Source organism: Aedes aegypti, chromosome 1, assembly GCF_002204515.2.
Source record: "Aedes aegypti strain LVP_AGWG chromosome 1, AaegL5.0 Primary Assembly, whole genome shotgun sequence".
In the NCBI taxonomy this organism is placed as follows: domain Eukaryota; kingdom Metazoa; phylum Arthropoda; class Insecta; order Diptera; family Culicidae; genus Aedes; species Aedes aegypti.
The window spans coordinates 156,941,583-156,961,143 of record NC_035107.1 but is presented as its reverse complement, the minus strand read 5'-3'; the positions used below and the strand labels follow the sequence as shown (position 1 = coordinate 156,961,143).

Sequence of the window (19,561 nt, the reverse complement as noted above, 5' to 3'; positions counted from 1 at the left end):
ATGAACAAAATTAGTCTCAAATGAAATTTTTGTAGTCCAAAAAATGATCCGGCCCGTGGGCCGGACTGATTTTTACCTATGCTTGCATCGCTAGCGAAGAGTTTGATACAAATTTAAAATTTTCAGCATGGATTAGACAGATATACTACAAAGCTTTCAGGGATCATCTAAAAATGACGTCCATCATTAGGGGGAGGGGGGGGGGTCTACGAAAGTGTGACAGTATGTGTAGAAGGTATTGAGAAAAGCGTGACAGAGGGGGGGAGGGGGGATCTAGAAATCTCTAAAAACGATGGACGTCATATTTGAATAGTCCCTCATTTGAAACTAATTTTGTTCATATTGGTCTATTCTTGTGAACGCACCAACCACTTATGTCGAAAAAGAGCCAAAAAGGTTGGGCAGGCCTGAGCTAAATGATGGGAATGGTAATGGTCTAGGATTCACTATAAGCGAGTAATGCGATCGGATTGAAATTTAATGAATGTGTTGTTTAGTAGTTGGGTGTAATTGTGAATGTTATGTTAGAATGCGCACTAATATTTGATAATCAATTACGTGAAAATAAACCTTTTTGTCGATGGTTCCACGGATCCCCTGAGAAGTGGCAGTGGCTCCCTAGGAGTCCGCGGACCACCGATTGAGAACCACTGTTTTAACCACTTGTTGTCAGTTTTGAGCATTTTGGTTGATACGATGCAAGCCACCTTGAAACTAAACGATTAGATTTTTTTATAAAACCTCGACTCGTTTTGCGATGAAGACCAAATTTCGTGGATTTCGATGCTTGCGCGAAAATGCGGATTTTTTAATAGAGTTTGCCCTGACGGGGCATTCGTCCCTGAATTTCCATTATTTCTAACGATGTTGTTCTAAATGATAATTCTTGTTATTTACAGCTTGTTAATTGTTATGTTAGTTTTTGGACAATATTGGACAATATCCAGCCCTGGGACATGTCCTTGTACACTATTTTTGATACATCAAGCCTTTTAGGTGAAATGATGATTGACTGTTAAACGCTGAAACCCACTTAACGTTTAACGCTCCGTCATGCTCCGACGATGGTGTTTCCGCAATAGTTGAGTCTGCAACAGCCCTAAGCTGGTTGATGTGGATCTGATCATCCTCCTGTTGTTGACCCTGATGTTGTACATGACTTTTCCCAGCTTCTTGATTACGATTCCTGGCGCCAAAGTCCACTTATTGCTTGCGTAGACCTTAGCGTACACATTGTCTATATATTAGCTGTAAATAATGTATACACGGTGCTCCAAATACCGTTATTATCAAATAAAATATACCATCCAAACGGCAGTCGGCAGTTGATTCCTGACATTGTTCTGCACCTCTGGGCCGAATTTGAAAAAAAAATCCTTAGTCAGAATTTTGAGTTACGCCCCTTTGAAGTTTATATGATAGAAATCACATGATGTATGTCACTTTAACTTGTTTAAACAAACAGTAGTTTTCATTTGTATATGGATCTGGTTTAAGATATTGAAAAATACATTTTTCTAAAAAAATCTATATCGACATTTCAAAAGGGCCAATGCTATGTTTAGTTATTGCTAATCAGCAAATACACTAAAAATGATATCTACCTATCTACTATTTATCGCCTGATAGTGATTTTAGGAAATTGTCCAAATTGAATGCTTTGGATATGTATGAATTATTCTTGGACAATATATTTAGAAACGCCCTTTTGAAGTATATGGAAAAAAATATTGCATGGTGAATTCCGTTCCATCTATAATCAACGGTTAGGTGCATACATAATCATTGCACCTTTGCACCTCATTTCACTAAATTTTACAAGTTGCAGAAAATTTACAAGTACACATATTAGAAGACTTTATCCAAGTCATAGGTTCCCAAACTTTTCGAGTGCACGACCCACCTAGCCCTCTGGCGTGTTCTTCGCGACCCACCAGGTGAAAAATGTTGATACATTAGTTTTCCACCTAAACTTTCGAAGTCTATCGTTACTTTATTGGAAACGATATGTACCTAGAACGTTTAAATTACAGAGTTTTCGATGTTGCCAACATTTCAATGTCACTAATTCTGGTTCAAATAATATTGTTCACATCGAAATATTATATTCAACCTTAATACATTTTTTATGGAAATATAAACTTTACATAGAATTTCAGGAATCAAGAAAAAAAAGTTTTTCTAAACTAAAGTTATCAATTTTGTGATATTTTCGATGGTTAATTTTTGCTCGACTAGAAATTTTAGCAGTAAGAGTGCAGTTTATTATTAAAAATCACTGACTCCCAGTATTTGTGATAAAATTTGCTGAACAAATATTGTAAAATTTCATTTTTGGCTAAATTTCATGTTTCATGAATTTATGTTTCAGAATTTTGACACAGAAATATAGTATGTAAATCTGGTGTTTCGCGCGCAGTGCAGTGAAAAAGTGCGTTGTATTTTGCGGTAAGCACAGGGCTGCGACGGAAGAAACAGCATTACATCCTGGTAAAATCATTCTTCATTATTATTTACCTACCTATTTCCATATGAAACTAAATACGTGCCAGGGTCGAACATTTAATTTTCGATTCGGGAAGTGTAAAAATATTTCAGATATCCATTTGATATCTGGGTGTTTTTATGCGGGGCTTACTGTATATGAAAATGACCTCAGAATGTGTGTGTATTTACTGCCATTCTTGAAATGGGTCGTTGGAATTTCAGTAGAGCTATCACCTTTCATCTCCTGGGCTAAAATTGTCTGCAGATATGAAGATATCGAAGGGTATCAATAAATACATGCATACAATTTTCTTCCATAAAAACACTGCCGGTCAGTGGGAGGTGGATTGTACACACACACACACACACACACACACAGAAATATAGTATGTAAATCTATGCATTTAACCAAACTCCTTGCACATTAGCGTTGATGTAAAATAGTTCACCATATTTACGCAAAACTTTTATTATATGAAAAATTAAGTTTGTTTTGAACAAAATATTTGACAGCTTCAATTTTTTAATATTGTTCCAAGAAAATTTGAAATGCCATGTCAAGCTGTGATCATCAGTAGGTACCTAACCATTTTTACTTCAATTCGGGGAGACATTTGAAAATGTAGAAAAAAATCTAAGGCAATTAATACAAATTGAGTTTTTTTTCGCGACCCACCAGAGTGCAGCTCACGACCCCCCTGGGGGTCGCGACCCACAGTTTGGGAAACTATGATCCAAGTTCAAAGTCTGTCTAGTGTTAGTAGTGACCAACGCTACAACATCTAGCCGTTCAAAACCAGGACGTTAGGCAACGATTTGTCGCTTCGATTTTGTTGTTCATATATGGCCCTCTGTTAGTTTTCAACTTCTATTCATTTCTCTCATCGCTCGCTTGCGATTCTATCCATCATATTCTTTCATTACTTTCCTTGCTCCCTCCCACTTTGAGTAGTATCGCTTTCACCGATAAAAGCCAATAAAAGCTCATAATGATAAACGTAAAGCATGTTCGTTTGGCTCACTCTCTGACAGCTCTCGCTGCTCGATTGGCTCACACTTTGACAGAAATGTCAGCTTCCGTGAATCTCTCTTATAAAGGATCACTAATCTACCCGCGTTATGGGATAACTCAGACATAGTCGTGGAGAATCATTTCGGATATCGGCTACCTAGGTGACAGGTCCAGTTACTTATTCGTGAACTAGATTTTTTTATAATATGGAAAAAATTGAGCTTAGGTAATATTGTCAACTATTCTTGTTCGATCAGGTCTGACCTGTTTTTTCAAGACAATAATGTTTAATGCCTAAATTTGCCAGTTTTGAAGAAAAATAAAATTAGCCCATTTGGGGAGCTCCCACTAATAACATGTGTTAATACTTAAACTTTATCATTATTTTCTAGTGATACTCCTTCCGAGTGCCCCCCGTTAAAGCATAAATTATCTGATCTTTATCATCTCTCTTATTCATTACACGGGGATGAGTAGTTGTACTCGTACGCTCTACGGTGTTATCTATGCCTAGGTAATGATCGTTTGGTTTGTTGCTATCTGTCTGTTCGTTACAATATACTCAGTAGTTAATAAAGCTTTGCCTAAGAAGGTTGCCGGTTTTGTATCGCTCGATAACTTTATTGTATCTGCCTATTCGCTTCCAAAACTAATAAAGTAAGCTCGTTAAATGCCAAGTATTCGTACATTAAGAGAACCGAAACGGAACCAGAAAGAACTGGTGTTCAATGCTTAAAACTTCGGCTAAGTGTCCAAAAATATGTGATAAGAGTCCTAACATAATGGTGCCGTGACCAGGATTTGTGCCGCGGGAAGTGATTTTGGACTCCATCTTGCCACCATCGTTTGTGCGCCAAGTCTCGGTAGCGTTGGTCTATTGTAGTTCCGTGAGTGACCTCGCTTTGTTGAACGGCTTCTATCTACGGTCATCGACTCTACGAAGAGGTCAAAACCTCAACGATATTCGTTATTCGGCTGTGATAATTAGAAAGCTATCGGCGAGCGATATTGCCGTCGAGTGAGAGAAGCCTGTGACATACGTTTCCTGTGGGAATAGGCTCACACGGTGTGGATATTTTTACGTTTCGTTGTTGCTTGCGGCTGATGAAGATGCGGAGTGGTCGCGCCTAAATCTGTATGCCTTGATATTTTAAATCGATTGAAGATACGACGACCGGACGGAACCAGAGCGGTGGTTCTGGTGGATCAGTATAAGCGGATGCTGGTAACCGGGGGCGCGTATTCTATATACGGTTGCAATACAAGGCCTGTACTGCCAGGCTCACACGGTGAGTACTTGGCTGGAGCACTTTTTCAACGGATCAAATTGTGACCAATTTCTTGATTCTCGGTCTTGCGCCACTACGGATGTACGATTTTTGACGATCAATTGCTGCATACTGAAGACCTGTTCGCTGTGGATAGTTGACTTGGCTGATATCCTACGAACCTTTAGGAGGTTCCTTTTAGTTCCTGCTGGCAGAAAGATAAATACAAGGCCTAATTCATTAGGCTCTCAGGTGAGCCTAATTCCAAATTTATCACTTTCTGCCTTGTGGTGCTGTGCTTCGTACTATTCCTACCAATGTTTCGTCCAGGGTTGACCAGGCCCTACGTTGTGTTTCTTTATGGTCCCGGAGGGGCAGACGAAATGACAAACTATCCGACTTCTACTACTGACGATGATTTATTACCACCACCGAGAGGCAGTGCTCCTGCTCGGTGGGGAAACTGTACGGAACGATTACAACTTACAACTAATATCACACAGGGAATCGAGTCTCTTATATATCCCAGAGGTAGCAAAGCAAACATTTACAGATGTCATTGTTACATCGCTGTAATGCGCCAACAGGCTAGCATCACGCAGCCCAAAGCAACAGCATGAAAGCAATTGGGCTGCTTGCTGCTAGCGGGGGCAGAAAAGGTGAAATTGAATATAAACTGCTGCGCTGCTGCTCTATCTTACTGCGCCTTGCAGTGAATGGGAAGTCGGTGCGGTGAGACCGAACATACTCCCGCCCGAAAACGAATGTTTTCCTCTGTAGGTAGGACTTCGACTGCTATACCATGGTGAAGAAACTGAAGCCGAAACTACACGTCCGGGAGAACATCGTAGACTTTCTTCAACGGACAGCCCGATTTCTGAAGAACTACGACCCAGCCACCCACGATCTCCAAGTACAAGCGCGCATTGACAAGCTGGACGAGAAATGGGACGAATTCGAGGATATCCAGACGCAGATAGAGGAGATGGAGGAACACGAGGAGAAAGCGGACGATCACAAGAAAATCAGGGCCGACTTCGAGGAGTTGTACTTCCAGGTAAGGGCAGGGTTGAAATCGAAGTTGCCACCTACCACCCCATCCTTCTCCTCCACCTCCGCTACTCCACCTGTGGGGGCAGGTGCAAGCGTACAATTGCCAAAGATAAATTTGCCAGAATTTAAAGGGGATTTTGACGAATGGTTGCCGTTTTACGACACCTTCAAATCGCTGATCCATAGCAATGCTGATCTTAGTGCGATACAACGTTTTCACTACTTGCGAGCGTCATTAAAGGGAGACGCGCTGAAGGTTGTCGATGCTTTTCCTATGTGCGAGGCTAGCTACGGGCCTGCCTGGGCTGCTTTGACCAAACGTTATTCGAACGTGTATCTACAGAAGAAACGCCACGTAAATGCACTTCTGCAATATCCGAAATTGAAAAAGATGTCAGCAAGTGGGATTCATGACGTCATCGACTGTTTCGACCGGCATACAAAGATTTTGGACCAATTGGGGGAAGTATCTGCGGGCTGGGGGGCGATGCTGACGCAGCTGTTGGTGTCGAAACTCGACGATTCTACTCAGAAGGATTGGGAAGAGTACGCGTTGAAGAAATCGGATCCTACTTTCCGGCACGTAATGGAGTTCCTGGAGGGTCAAACCCGGATTCTGGATGCTGTGGCGGTCGATCAACGTCCTGATACTCAACGTACTCAACAGCTCCTGGTACGTCATTCAAGAAGTTCATCCCAAAGTTAACGGTGAATACAGCGTCGGATAATTCGTCGATGAAGTGCGTATCCTGCAACGGGCCACACTACATCACCAACTGTCCGGCTTTTGCAAAGCTGGCTCTGGTTAAGCGGTTCCAGATCGTCAATTCTAAGAAGCTGTGCAGTAACTGTCTCCGTCGTGATCACTACAGTCGGGATTGCAAGTCATCGTACCGTTGCCGTACGTGCAACAAGAAGCACCACAGTCTACTCCATCCTGGCGTGTCAGCAATGGGCTCTGGTTCATCGGCAGGCGCTCAGGACTCAGCACAATCGCAAGCGGGCGGTTCTGGTGTATCATCGGCAACAGAAGTTCCTCGGCAGGCAGTACAGAGCTCTGTCGCTACCATCTACGCGGTGAACGTAGCTGTTGGGTCTCGAGAGGTGCATATTTTCCTATCAACGGTTCTCGTATCGATGAAGGATCGCAATGGGCGATTACATACGGCGATGGCGCTTCTGGACAGCGGGTCACAGGCGAATATCATCTCGGAAAGGCTGTGTCAGATTTTAAGACTGCCGCGGAAAGGAGCTAGCGTACCTATTTCTGGAATCGGCAGCGCGCAGATTCAAACAAGCAGTTCTGTGTCTGCAACTATAGTTTCGCGTATCACGGATTATTCTGTTCCAATGGAGTTCTTGGTCCTCAAGAAGGTCACAGAAGATCAACCGGCAACGACAATTCCTATCGATGCATGGAACCTACCCTCGGATATGGTTTTGGCGGATCCAGGCTTCAACGAGCGTGCTCCTATCGATCTTCTGCTGGGGTTGGAGTATTTTTACGAGTTCCTGTTGTTGAATGACTGTCGAGTTCAAATACAACGCGTGGGTGATGGACTTCCACTCTTCGTCAATACCGTTTTCGGTTGGATCGCTGCTGGTAAAGCAGATCTGGGCAAACTCAATCCAGTTCCTTGCTGCCACGTGACGGTTGACACCTCGCTGGATGAGAAAATCGAGCGTTTTTGGAAGATCGAGGAATTGCAAGATGTACCCCGTCAAACCCAGGAAGAGCAGGACTGCGAGCAATATTTTCGAAATACATTTTCCCGTGACTCAACGGGGAGATACGTAGTGCGTCTGCCGAAGCGAATGGGTTTCGAGCGGATGATCGGCGAATCGAAGGATATGGCAGTGCGGAGACTTGTACAGTTGGAACGGCGGCTGGACAAGGACGAAAAGCTGCGAAAGGGCTACAATGAAGCGATGAGGGCGTATTTGGACCAAAACCACATGGAGATTGTACCAGAAGATGCCTTGAAGGACGATAAGCGGCTCGTTTGCTATTTGCCTCACCATCCGGTCATAAAAGAGGCGAGTTCGACGACGAAGGTTCGGCCGGTATTCGATGGATCGACCAAGACGACATCTAACCATTCCTTGAACGAGGCGCTGATGATAGGACCGGTCCTTCAAGATCCACTTTTTGATTTGGTTCTACGCTTTCGGAAACATTCCGTCGCCATTGTTGGTGACATCGAAAAAATGTACCTGCAGGTGAAGGTGCACCCTGATGACACTCCTCTACAGCGGATTCTATGGAGATTCTCGCCGTCAGAGCCGATTACAACATACGAGATGAACCGAGTCACGTTCGGCTTGGCTCCATCCTCGTTTCTGGCAACTCGGTGTTTGCATCAATTAGCGGAAGACGAAGGTGATCAGCATCCCCGAGCGAAAGCGGCGCTCACAAACGACTTCTACGTCGACGATTACATCGGTGGCGCAAATTCAGAGGAAGAAGCTCTTGCATTACGGCAGGAATTGGAGCAGTTGATGCCTAAAGGAGGTTTCCGACTGCGCAAATGGGTTTCCAATTCAAAACGTGTGTTGGAAGGACTGGCTGTGGAAGATTTGGGAACGCAGTCAACGCTGAACTTCGACCAAGAACAGGTGAAGACGCTTGGGATTCATTGGCAACCAGGGCCGGATTTGTTGAGCATCGACGTTACGAATCTCACTGCAAACGGGCAGTGGACTAGGCGAAAGGTGTACTCTGTCATCGCTCAACTATGGGATCCCAGCGGCATTACGGCTCCAGTAATCTCTTGGGCCAAAATACGCATGCAGGTGTTATGGATAGCTGTACAAGGCTGGGATGATCCATTGTCCAAGGAACTATCAGATCAGTGGACAAAGTTCTACGAACAACTACCTGCTCTTGCAAACATCAAGGTGGAACGACGTGCTTTCACCAACCATCCCATGTTGGTCCAGTTCCACGTCTTTTCAGATGCTTCCGAGGCTGCTTACGGGGCGTGTATCTACGCCAGATCTATCGATCAATATGGGCAAATCAAAGTCGAACTCTTGGCAGCCAATTCTCGACCTGCCGCGTTGAAGAAGACGACTCTTGCGAAGTTGGAACTATGCGGTGCCCACATTGCTGCAAAACTCTACCGTGCAACTGTCAAGGCGTTGAAAATGGAGGATACCGAGACCTGGTTTTGGTCAGATTCAACGGTTGTGCTGTCCTGGTTGAAGTTGCCTCCATATGTCTGGCCTACATTCGTCGCTAATCGAGTTGCGCACATTCAGGAGCTCACAAAGGGACATCGATGGAATCATGTGAAGGGGACCGAAAATCCCGCCGATCTTCCGTCAAGAGGAGTATTGCCGAAGGACCTCGTCGATATGCACAATTGGTTTCACGGTCCACACTGGTTATCGCTGCTTGACCAACACTGGAACAATGAGCAGCACTTAGCGTACGAGGCACCAGCGGTGGAACTCTTGGAGAAGAAGAAAGGCGTTCTAGTAGCAACAGAATCAATTCAACTCCATCCACTTCTCGACCGTTACTCTTGCTACTGGAAACTCCTGCGGATTACAGCGTATTGCCTCAAGTTCATCCGGAATTGTCAGCATCGCGGATTGCCCCCAGCATCCCCGAATCTGACTGTCGCAGATTTACAAGAAGCCAAATACGCACTAATACGATGTGTTCAACGGGAACCCTTCGCCGCAGAAATCAAAGCGCTCGCCAGCCATCGACTCGTACCTGCCCACTCACCGCTAAAGCTGCTTCATCCCTTTCTCGATCATCACGGCATACTTCGCGTTGGTAGCCGGCTACGCCTGGCCGGTGAATCATACACTGTTCGGCACCCCATGATCCTTCCAAGCAACCATTCTTTCACACGGCAAATGGCAATAGCATACCACAACCTGTCACTCCATTCTGGCCCCCGTATGACGCTGGCCCAAATCCGTCAAGAATTCTGGCCACTTCGTGGTAAGGCACTGGCAACCTTTACTTTCCGGAACTGCATTCGATGCTTCCGAAGCAACCCTGTCCCTATAATCCAACCCCCTGGTCAACTCCCCAAACCTCGTACAACCCCTGCCCGAACATTCACCGTTACGGGCGTAGACTATTGTGGCCCTGTCTACCTTAAACCTGTCCACCGAAGGGCAGCAGCGCAGAAGGCTTACATAGCCGTCTTCGTGTGTTTCGCTACGAAAGCGGTCCATCTCGAGCTGGTAGGGAACCTTACCACTGCCGCTTTCCTTGCTGCATTGCGCCGATTCGTGGCCCGTCGAGGCATGCCATCTGAAATCCACTCGGACAACGGTCTGAACTTCAAGGGCGCCAGCAACTATCTTCGAGAGCTTTACGACCTGTTGCACGACCCAGATGCGAAGACTGCGATTTCCAACGAAACTTCACGGCGAGGAATCGTCTGGAAATTCATACCACCCAGAGCACCTAACTTCGGCGGTCTATGGGAGGCTGCCGTGAAGTCCGCTAAGACATCTCTAGTTCGAGTACTGGGCCAGCAGAAGTTGTCGTTTGAGGATATGTCGACCATCCTCACCCAAATCGAGGCGGTGATGAATTCTCGACCGCTTACACCCTTATCGGAGGACCCACATGAGTTCAACGTCCTTACGCCTGGACATTTTTTGACCGGGTCGTCGCTGCTGGCCATCCCCGATCCAGACTACACGGACGTCCCTCTGAATCGACTCCAGCACTACCAAGGGTTGCAACAAGTGGTACAGCAACATTGGAAGCGGTGGAGACAGGAGTACATCTCGCAGCTCCACAATCAAAACCAACGTTTTCCACAAGCAACTAAACTGAAGGTGGGTCAGATGGTGATTCTGAAGGAGGATGGTAATCCTGCCATCGAATGGCCGCTTGCACGCATCATCGAAGTCTTCCCAGGACCCGACGATGTGGTCCGAGTAGTGAAAGTTCGCACTCCAAACGGTGCAGTCTACAAGCGGCAATCATCAAGAGTTTGTTTGTTACCCTTCGAGAAGACTCCTATTGATCAGTCAACGTAATCCTTAATGAAATCTGTTCTGTAATATTTGTTTTTAGTTTTTTGCATTTTTGCAAGTTTGCATTGTTTAAATTCTTAGCAGAATTTAGGTGGCCGGTAATGTTAATACTTAAACTTTATCATTATTTTCTAGTGATACTCCTTCCGAGTGCCCCCCGTTAAAGCATAAATTATCTGATCTTTATCATCTCTCTTATTCATTACACGGGGATGAGTAGTTGTACTCGTACGCTCTACGGTGTTATCTATGCCTAGGTAATGATCGTTTGATTTGTTGCTATCTGTCTGTTCGTTACAATATACTCAGTAGTTAATAAAGCTTTGCCTAAGAAGGTTGCCGGTTTTGTATCGCTCGATAACTTTATTGTATCTGCCTATTCGCTTCCAAAACTAATAAAGTAAGCTCGTTAAATGCCAAGTACCGTTTTGACTCATATTCCGAACACTTAAGGTCAACAGTGACTTCAAATGCATCTGATTGGCATAAATTAGCAGATATTTAGGTAAATTTTAATTTCTTCGCAAAGCCTAACTGTTAGCTGGTGCGTGTACCGATAATAATTTTGATTCAATTAGTTTTAGTATTGTTTTAACGTAAAAGTATGAAACAACATTTTGATTCAAATGCCGAACACTGTGTTGATTCTGTCTCATATTCCGAACACCTTGATTCAAATTCCGAACAGCACGAATAAACCGTATTCAAATGAATAATTTCACAAATAAATTTATCTGAGCTAGTTCTACTGGTCTCAAACTAGTGAATCATCACTACTCCCGCAGTATAAATTATATTGGAGACGTTAAAATTGAATTGCAATTGACTGTCATTTCCTTGTTATTTGGTGACATATTTCAGCGAAACATTTCAACCAAATCGCCATACAAAAACCGAGTGTTCGGAATATGAGTCTGTTCGGAATTTGAGACAAAACGGTATTCGTACATTAAGAGAACCGAAACGGAACCAGAAAGAACTGGTGTTCAATGCTTAAAACTTTGGCTAAGTGTCCAAAAATATGTGATAAGGGTCCTAACAACATGTATGGTGAAAGCATCTCAAAACTGAAAAGTATGGTGGGATATTGAACCAATGATCCCCAAAATAAATTTTAATGCAATATTTTTTTTAACCTTGCCATAAGAAATACAGTCAACTCTCGTTAACTCGATATTGAAGGGACCATCGAGTTAGGGGGGTATAGAAATACAGAACACATATTTGTCAATTTTTGAAATTTTCATTATTTTGACAAAGTACATTCAAAATAGTAATTAAAATGTGAAAAATAGTAAAATTTAAGCACATTTATCAACGTTACACTTTTTGAATATTTTAAATTTCATTACCATGAAGTGGCTTGTCGACCTTCGTTTCACTACCAGTGTAATCATAATTATCAAATTTATGAAATTAACTAACAATTGGAGCCATTTGCTAATTTTCATTGACGCATCGAGTTAAGGCGCGGCCAGGGTAGACGCGAATTGCGAAGCGAAGCGAAAATTGCACGGGAAGGAATAACAATTATTAATAATGAAATGTCAAACTCCAAAGGATTTTCGCGTCGCTTCGCGTGACGCGTCTACCATGGCCGACACCTTAGAGAGGTAAACTTACATAGGAAACTGAAACAGATCGCATCGAGTTATAGAGTACCTTGATGGCTACAGCGTAGCGTCACGCCATTGCCGGGTGTCTTGTAGAGCTCCATCTTCGTCGGTCTTGGACGAAACTTCTCCAGTTGCCCCGAACGTTTAGGGTCGCCAGGTCTTCTTCCACTGCGTACAGCCAGCGTATTCGTGGTCTTCCCTGAAGCCGCCGACCTCTACTTGGTTCCCTGTTGAATATTATTTTCGCAATTCTTTCTTCCGACATTCGCATTAAGTGACCAGCCCACTGAAGTCTGCCGTATTTTACACGCTTGATAATATTCGCATCTTTGTATACTGGATACAACTCGTGATTCATGCGTCTGCGCCACACACCATTTTCGAGTTTCCCACCGAGTATTGTCCGCAGCACTTTACGGTTACACCGGTACAGGTTGAATTTTGTTTCCGTTTGCAAGCTGCGGGACCTAAGCTGGTTACGTAGTCCGTAAAAGGCCCTATTCGCAGCAGCAACACGTCTTTCAAACCATGTTCAGACTTTATCTGCCAAAGCTTAGAGAATAACTCGAGTTTGAGAATATCTCGTCCATTACATCGATTTAAGGGAAATATCGAGTAAAGGAGAGTTGGCTGTATATGAAATTGCCAAAAAATGACCCTAATCTTGAAGAAAAAAAAAAAACACTAAACGAAAGTTTAGATAAGGCTTAGTAAAACAGTAAGTAACAGTAAATGGAAACAAATCATAAATTTTATTTGCTTTTATTTTTTTGATTTCTGTTATATTTTTAACTAATAATAATAATCCAATTAAGTAATTTTTCATACTTTTTTCAATTCTTCTATATTATTTTGTTTTGTGTTACAGGATCATGAGCCGAATTACTCAGATTTGCAGACTGGATTCTCATATAATCCGCGGCGCAGGAAATTCTAGACAGGGTTTCCATATAACTATTGGTATTATTTTGACAAAATAAAAACTGTTTGGGTTTCTGATATAATTGTGAGCAAGAATCTTGAAATTTTCTGGTTGATATACTTTTATAGTCCTCGAAAGAAAAAAAAAAAACAAATAGCCAAGACTGTGACGTAATCCTGGATACAATCCTAATCAGGTTTCTGAAAGTATTATCTTAAAATGAATTTCTTCGAAAGAATGTTCTACATTGATTAATAACCATTTGGCCTCACCGTAATTTTTTTTATAAAAGTAATTGATTGTGTTTCAACGAATTCCTTTTTGTATCTTTCCAAAAATTTTATTAAACTTTTTTTTGTGAATTTGCGTATAATTGGAAATATTTTGGCAAATCTCTCAAATTTTTAATTAGTATTGGAAGATTTGTAGAAGAAATTACTTACAAACTTTGAAAACCTTAACCCCTCTACCACCAGTTTCATTTTTTACCGCTAAAAAAATATTCAAATCGCGATAACTTTTTTGTTTCTCGATATTTTTGCACCATTTTTTCACAAGATCTCAAAAAACTCTTCAAGTTTAAGAATCTGTGTCGATATTAATCATTGATGATCTGAAAATATAGAATATCTTAAAAATATTCTGATATTCCTTGGGGGACCGACATTCTCCATATAAAATGTCTTTGGCAGCCATTTTATTTTTAGTCAATTTATCAACAAAAAAAAAAATACTACACAATGCCAGGTAATAAGGAGCTACTCTCAAAAAATCATACAAATAGGTTCAGTATTCTTGGAGAAATCTGAGAATTACGATATGAGGTTTTTTAGAGTTTTCAAGATCTTTATTTGTCCAGCGTGGTACCAGAAACATAAATGCTCATTACTCAAAGACGACTGCACCAAATCGCATATTTTTTTCACAACATACTCGCATTAATGTATCATTCCGTGGAATGAATAGGGAAAGTGTACCAGTTATGGCCATAGTGGTTCCCTATTTGGCCATATGCAAAATTTGGAAAACTTTTACATTTTTAATCATTTTTAATGTTTTAACATTAAGTTTTATCCTTAATTTTACTGCTAAAACACAAAAGATTTTTCAAAATGTAAAGGCATTCAAGATATCACGTATGGCGAAATAGGGAACCACTATGGCCATAACTGGTACACCTACCCTATCCGAATACGATAAACATTCTGTAGCCTGAGATAGGGTAACGTATATAACTTGGACATGCATATAATTTGGACAGGCTGGTTGTTCTATGCTCATTTACAATGAGATGATGAGGAATTTATGTACGGAAAATCATGTATTGCATTATTAATACACTATGCTACTTATTAATGACAGCCGTTTTCATAACAATTACAAATTGGCTTCAAAAATATAAAAATTGTAAATTGTATCAACAGAACACCTGTGAAACCTACGAATGCAAGAGGATGTACGTTTCAAGAACATACATTAAACGCAATAATAGCGCTCAGAATAGGCTTTCATAAAAAGTTAAAAGGCGGCAATATGATAAAATATTTCTAATATTAAAGCTTAGTTCATCTAAAATCTTAACATGAGTACATAAGGCATAAAACAGGTGGTGTCCAAAATAGATTACGGTTTTTGCTCAGTTGATATAATTTGGCCATCTGATGAAACGCACTGGAATGTCGCATGCATGCATACTTGCAGGCGTATTTCGTGAATCTGATGATATTGCTTGCATTAAATGAAATTATTGATTATCACTAATATACACATCCAATAAGCGAAAAAATGCATAAGTCACATGTAAACTCTTTAAACATTATGATATGATCGTCTTTTTAAGAAACCATAGAATAGATAGTGAGATAAAGCCCCTGTCCAAATTATATTCACATGAGGGTGTCCAAAATATATATTTGATGTCCGAAATGTATAACAGACAGACAATTAAAAAACGCTATTTTGACAGCTAATGCTACAGTTTGTGAGCTTTTTCTCTCCAGAAACTCAAAAAACAATGATACATTAAGCATATAAGTATCAAAACGTAATAAAATATTAGTATCTAAGGCAGTTAATCGATCGCCGTTTCCAGACATATCCTTAGCCTGTCCAAAATACATAATTTACCCTATTTACGTGGGTTATGGCTACGCGTCGGTCCCCCAAGGAAGTTTGGAATATCTCCGGATCCAGATGACCAAATATCAATATCGACACATACAGTCGACTCTCCATAACTCGATATTCAAGGGACCATCGACTTATAGAATTATCGAGTTATAGAATGTACCGAAACAAAAAATCACAAAATCGAAGGAAAAAATTTCTGTATTTCTAATGCATAAATGATCACCTCTGTAAGAAAATAATAATTTGATTGTGCTTTACAAACTATTATTTGAAAACTTTTTTCGAAAAGCTCGAAAAATCACATTATTTTCGGACCTATTTTGTAAATCGAACAGATTCATGTGACTCGTCTATATTCATTGTCGATCAAAGCAAGCATGCATATTTCAGATGTCACCCGTCGACTCCCATAGTAATCCAGTCACATAGAGTGATAACTGTCGAGAAACTCGAGTGACAGAGCTGAGTCGAGCGAATTTTTCGGTCGACAGTGACTCCAGTCGAGTCATTTTGATCAACTCGACTTATAAAATAGACCCCTTTGACTTAAATTTTTTTTTTTCATGTTTTACAAGTTTTATTACAACTTGCAAGTATTTTTTCATCTACAAACAAGAATTAGATCATGTTTCCCCGAATAAGAAAGATTTTTAAATAGATATCGAGTTATGGAGAGAAATTTCCCTTTCACGTGACATCGACTAGTGGAGATATCGAGTTATAGAAATATCGACTTATGGAGAGCACGATGTATGGAAATATGAAGGGACCGAAAAATCCATCGAGTTATAGAGTATATCGAGTTATATAACATCGAGTTGTGGAGAGTCGACTGTATTTATACCGCTGTTACAAAAGAGGTATTTCTTATTATGGCAATGTAAAAACCATATTAAAATAAGATTGTCGCCACTTATTTCTACTCAGTGAATCTACTAATCATTTTCCTAAGAGATCCTAAGTATTTCCTACGTCGTATATGATAACGATGTATTTAGCTAGCTAATAGTAAGAGTGGCTACGGGTCATTCTGGTTAGCAAAAGGCAAACTGAACGTCACCAATAGTATTAATGTCCACTTCGAATAGATTAATTATTTGAAATGGGCATCAATTCTATCAATGACGCAGAATGTCCGTTGGATCACATCCGAGATATTATTGCATCTATGCCATATGAATTATGACGCGGCTTTAAGCAAAAAATGCCAAAATGTGATACCACCACTACAGGTTACGCCTTTGGTTTCCATCATATGGGCTAATAGATTATGCCCTCCCATCGCGGCAAGGTCGCATAACCAAGAGGAGGGAACAATGTGTTACATATTACTGCAAAAATAGCAGTGTTAGAGCTGGAAACAAGGGTAAAATGCCCTTTTTTGTACTAACTGAGACATGAACTATTTTCGCTCCACACCAAGTTTTCCACCCATTTTTGTCTGATAAAAAATTAAATTTACCAACCTGATGTTGTATTAGTTTTATTCTTAGTGCTAAATGTCGGACCCAATGCTTAAAATGGCAGAAATCTACATTCTTTGGAAGTGATCCATAACCGTGGTAAACAATTATTTCCTGGTCCATATTATGGATCACTAGTTAGAAGTGCTATAATCGGTATTTAGAATCAACAATCAAGAAAAATGTTTTCCGAAGATGAATTCATACTAAATCGAAGCGAGCGAGCATGTTTTATGCTATAACATATGAATTTTAACACTTGTGGAAGTTTATGAATGCTGACGGCACTTCTTACAGAAAACGACCAACTAAACATTTGTCAAATACACCGTTATTAAGCGGTTGAATGAATAGAAGTAATAAACCATAGAAGAAGAATGTCGCTGGCGTCGCTGTCGGAACATCTTTTGCTGGCGGAGATAGGCGGGGCTATAAATGTCAACGCAAAAATGTATGCAGTTTGACATTTATTTTTTTTTTTATCTATTTCGTTTATTTGAGGCTCAAATGCGTTTAACGCTTTACGGAGCCGAAATTCATTTTTTTTTGTATTTTTATTACATACAATTACAATTAATTGGCTTTTTCAGTTCAACATTAATATGGGATGGGGCCAGGGTACTCGTGGCAACTCGAGGTTAGTGGTCACATTTTTTTAAGGAAGGACATGGTAGGGATTGGGATCAGGGTTCTCCGCAGCTCATCCGGGAGGTATAACGTGGCATCTTGATTTTCGTTTCATGGCGTTGGTAGCGATTTCTTGCCGGTGTTCGACTGCCGGATGGCCAGGATCCTCAATCCAACACAAAGGGGACAAAACACAAAAAAAAAACTGGGAAAGAAAACACAAGAGAATTAAACTTTTATATCACACAAGCGAAGGAAATCGTAAATTGCGACCATATAAATAAGATCGCGGGTTCCCAACACATCTCTAACTGGAACATAGGGTTGTCTACCTCGGGCCGCAAGGGTATCCAAAAGTTGCGCTTTGGAGGCGTCCATATCCGAGCACTGCCAAACTACGTGATCGATGTCATCATAACCGGAACCACACCTGTTACAAATATTGCTCAGCGCGAGGTTAATTCTGTGTAGATGTGCATCTAGCGAGTAATGGTTGGACATAAGTCTTGACATCACGCGAATGAAATCTCGACTTACGTCCAAGCCTTTCCACCAGGCTCGCAAGGAAACTCTAGGAATTATGGAATGTAACCACCGTCCCAGTTGGCCATTTAGCCAATCGCTTTGCCAACCGTGAAGAGAACTTTGACGTACTAAATGAAAAAATTAATCGTGTGATATTCGTCTATCATAAATCTCACCTTCCTCAGCGCCCACCTTTGCGAGAGAGTCCGCCTTCTCATTGCCATAAATTAAGCAATGTGAGGGGACCCATACAAAGGTAATCTTATATGATCTTTCGACCAGTGCACACATCTGCTCTCTTATTTTTGTAAGAAAGTAAGATGCATGCTTTACGGGTTTCATCGATCGGAGTGCCTCGATTGAACTGAGACTATCCGAGAAGATGAAGAAGTGGTCTGCGGGCATGTTAGAGATCATCCCCAAAGCGAAGTTGATTGCTGCCAGCTCAGCAACATAAACCGTGCAAGGTTCTTGAAGTTTTCGGAAGGCGGAAGAATTTTCATTGAAGACACCGAAGCCAGTGGATCCATTTATACGTGACCCGTCAGTGAAATATCTCCTGTAGGAATCGACATTCTGGAACTTTGCGTTGAAAATACGTGGAATAGTTATACATCGAAGTTGATCTGGAATTCCATGAATAGCTTGTTTCATGGACAGATCATATTCAACAGAGGAACTGTCATTGGTGAAGCGTACACGTGGAGGGTTATAACATGGAAGGCTAATGTCAGATGACATGTAGTAGAGATAAACTCACATGAATTTTGACTGAGTATTCAGTTTGAGCAATTCTTCGAAGTTTTCGATGACGAGTGTGTTGCTCACTCCACACTTAATAAGTATTCTTAGCGAGAGCTCCCAGAATCGGTTCTGTAGCGGTAAAACCCCTGCCAGAACCTCTAGGCTCGCATTATGTGTCGAGTGCATACACCCTAAGGCGATACGCAAACAACGATATTGAATTCGTTCCAATTTAATCAGGTGGCATTTTGCTGCTGAGAGAAAACAGAAAGAGCCATACTCTAGAACAGAGAGAATGGTTGTTTTATAGAGTTTTATGAGGTCTTCCGGGTGAGCACCCCACCATGTTCCGGTAATTGTTCGTAGAAAATTGATCCTTTGTTGGCATTTTTCCGTTACATACCTAATATGGGTTCGCCAAGTGCCTTTTGAATCAAACCAGACCCCAAGGTATTTTGAAGTCAAAGACTGGTCGATGTCTATTCCCAAAAGCTTAAGCTTCAGTTGGGCTGGATTTCGCTTCCTTGAAAATACAACCAGTTGAGTTTTTTGCGGCGCAAACTCGATCCCTAAATTTCTAGCCCAAGTGGATAGATTATCAAGGGAATTTTGCAATGGTCTTTGCAGGATTTCTGCTTGTGGGCCCTTCATAGAGACCACAGCATCATCTGCAAGTTGTCTAAGCGTGCATGGTTCTTCCA

The 19,561-nt window shown here is 41.4% G+C and overlaps 1 protein-coding gene across 2 annotated transcripts in view; it reads left to right on the top strand.

Annotated features, from left to right (window-relative positions):
* LOC5568544 (integrator complex subunit 7) overlaps positions 1 to 13,453 on the top strand; it is a 112,118-nt gene extending 98,665 nt beyond the window's left edge. For both annotated transcript variants that reach the window (XR_002501844.1, XM_021851906.1), the window contains one exon: positions 13,318 to 13,453. Coding sequence is in view for 1 of the 2 variants with exons in the window: in XM_021851906.1 (XP_021707598.1) it covers positions 13,318 to 13,386 (69 nt within the window). In the remaining variant the exon portion in view is untranslated. The remainder of the gene's footprint in view (positions 1 to 13,317) is intronic.
* The last annotated feature ends 6,108 nt before the right edge of the window (positions 13,454 to 19,561 follow it).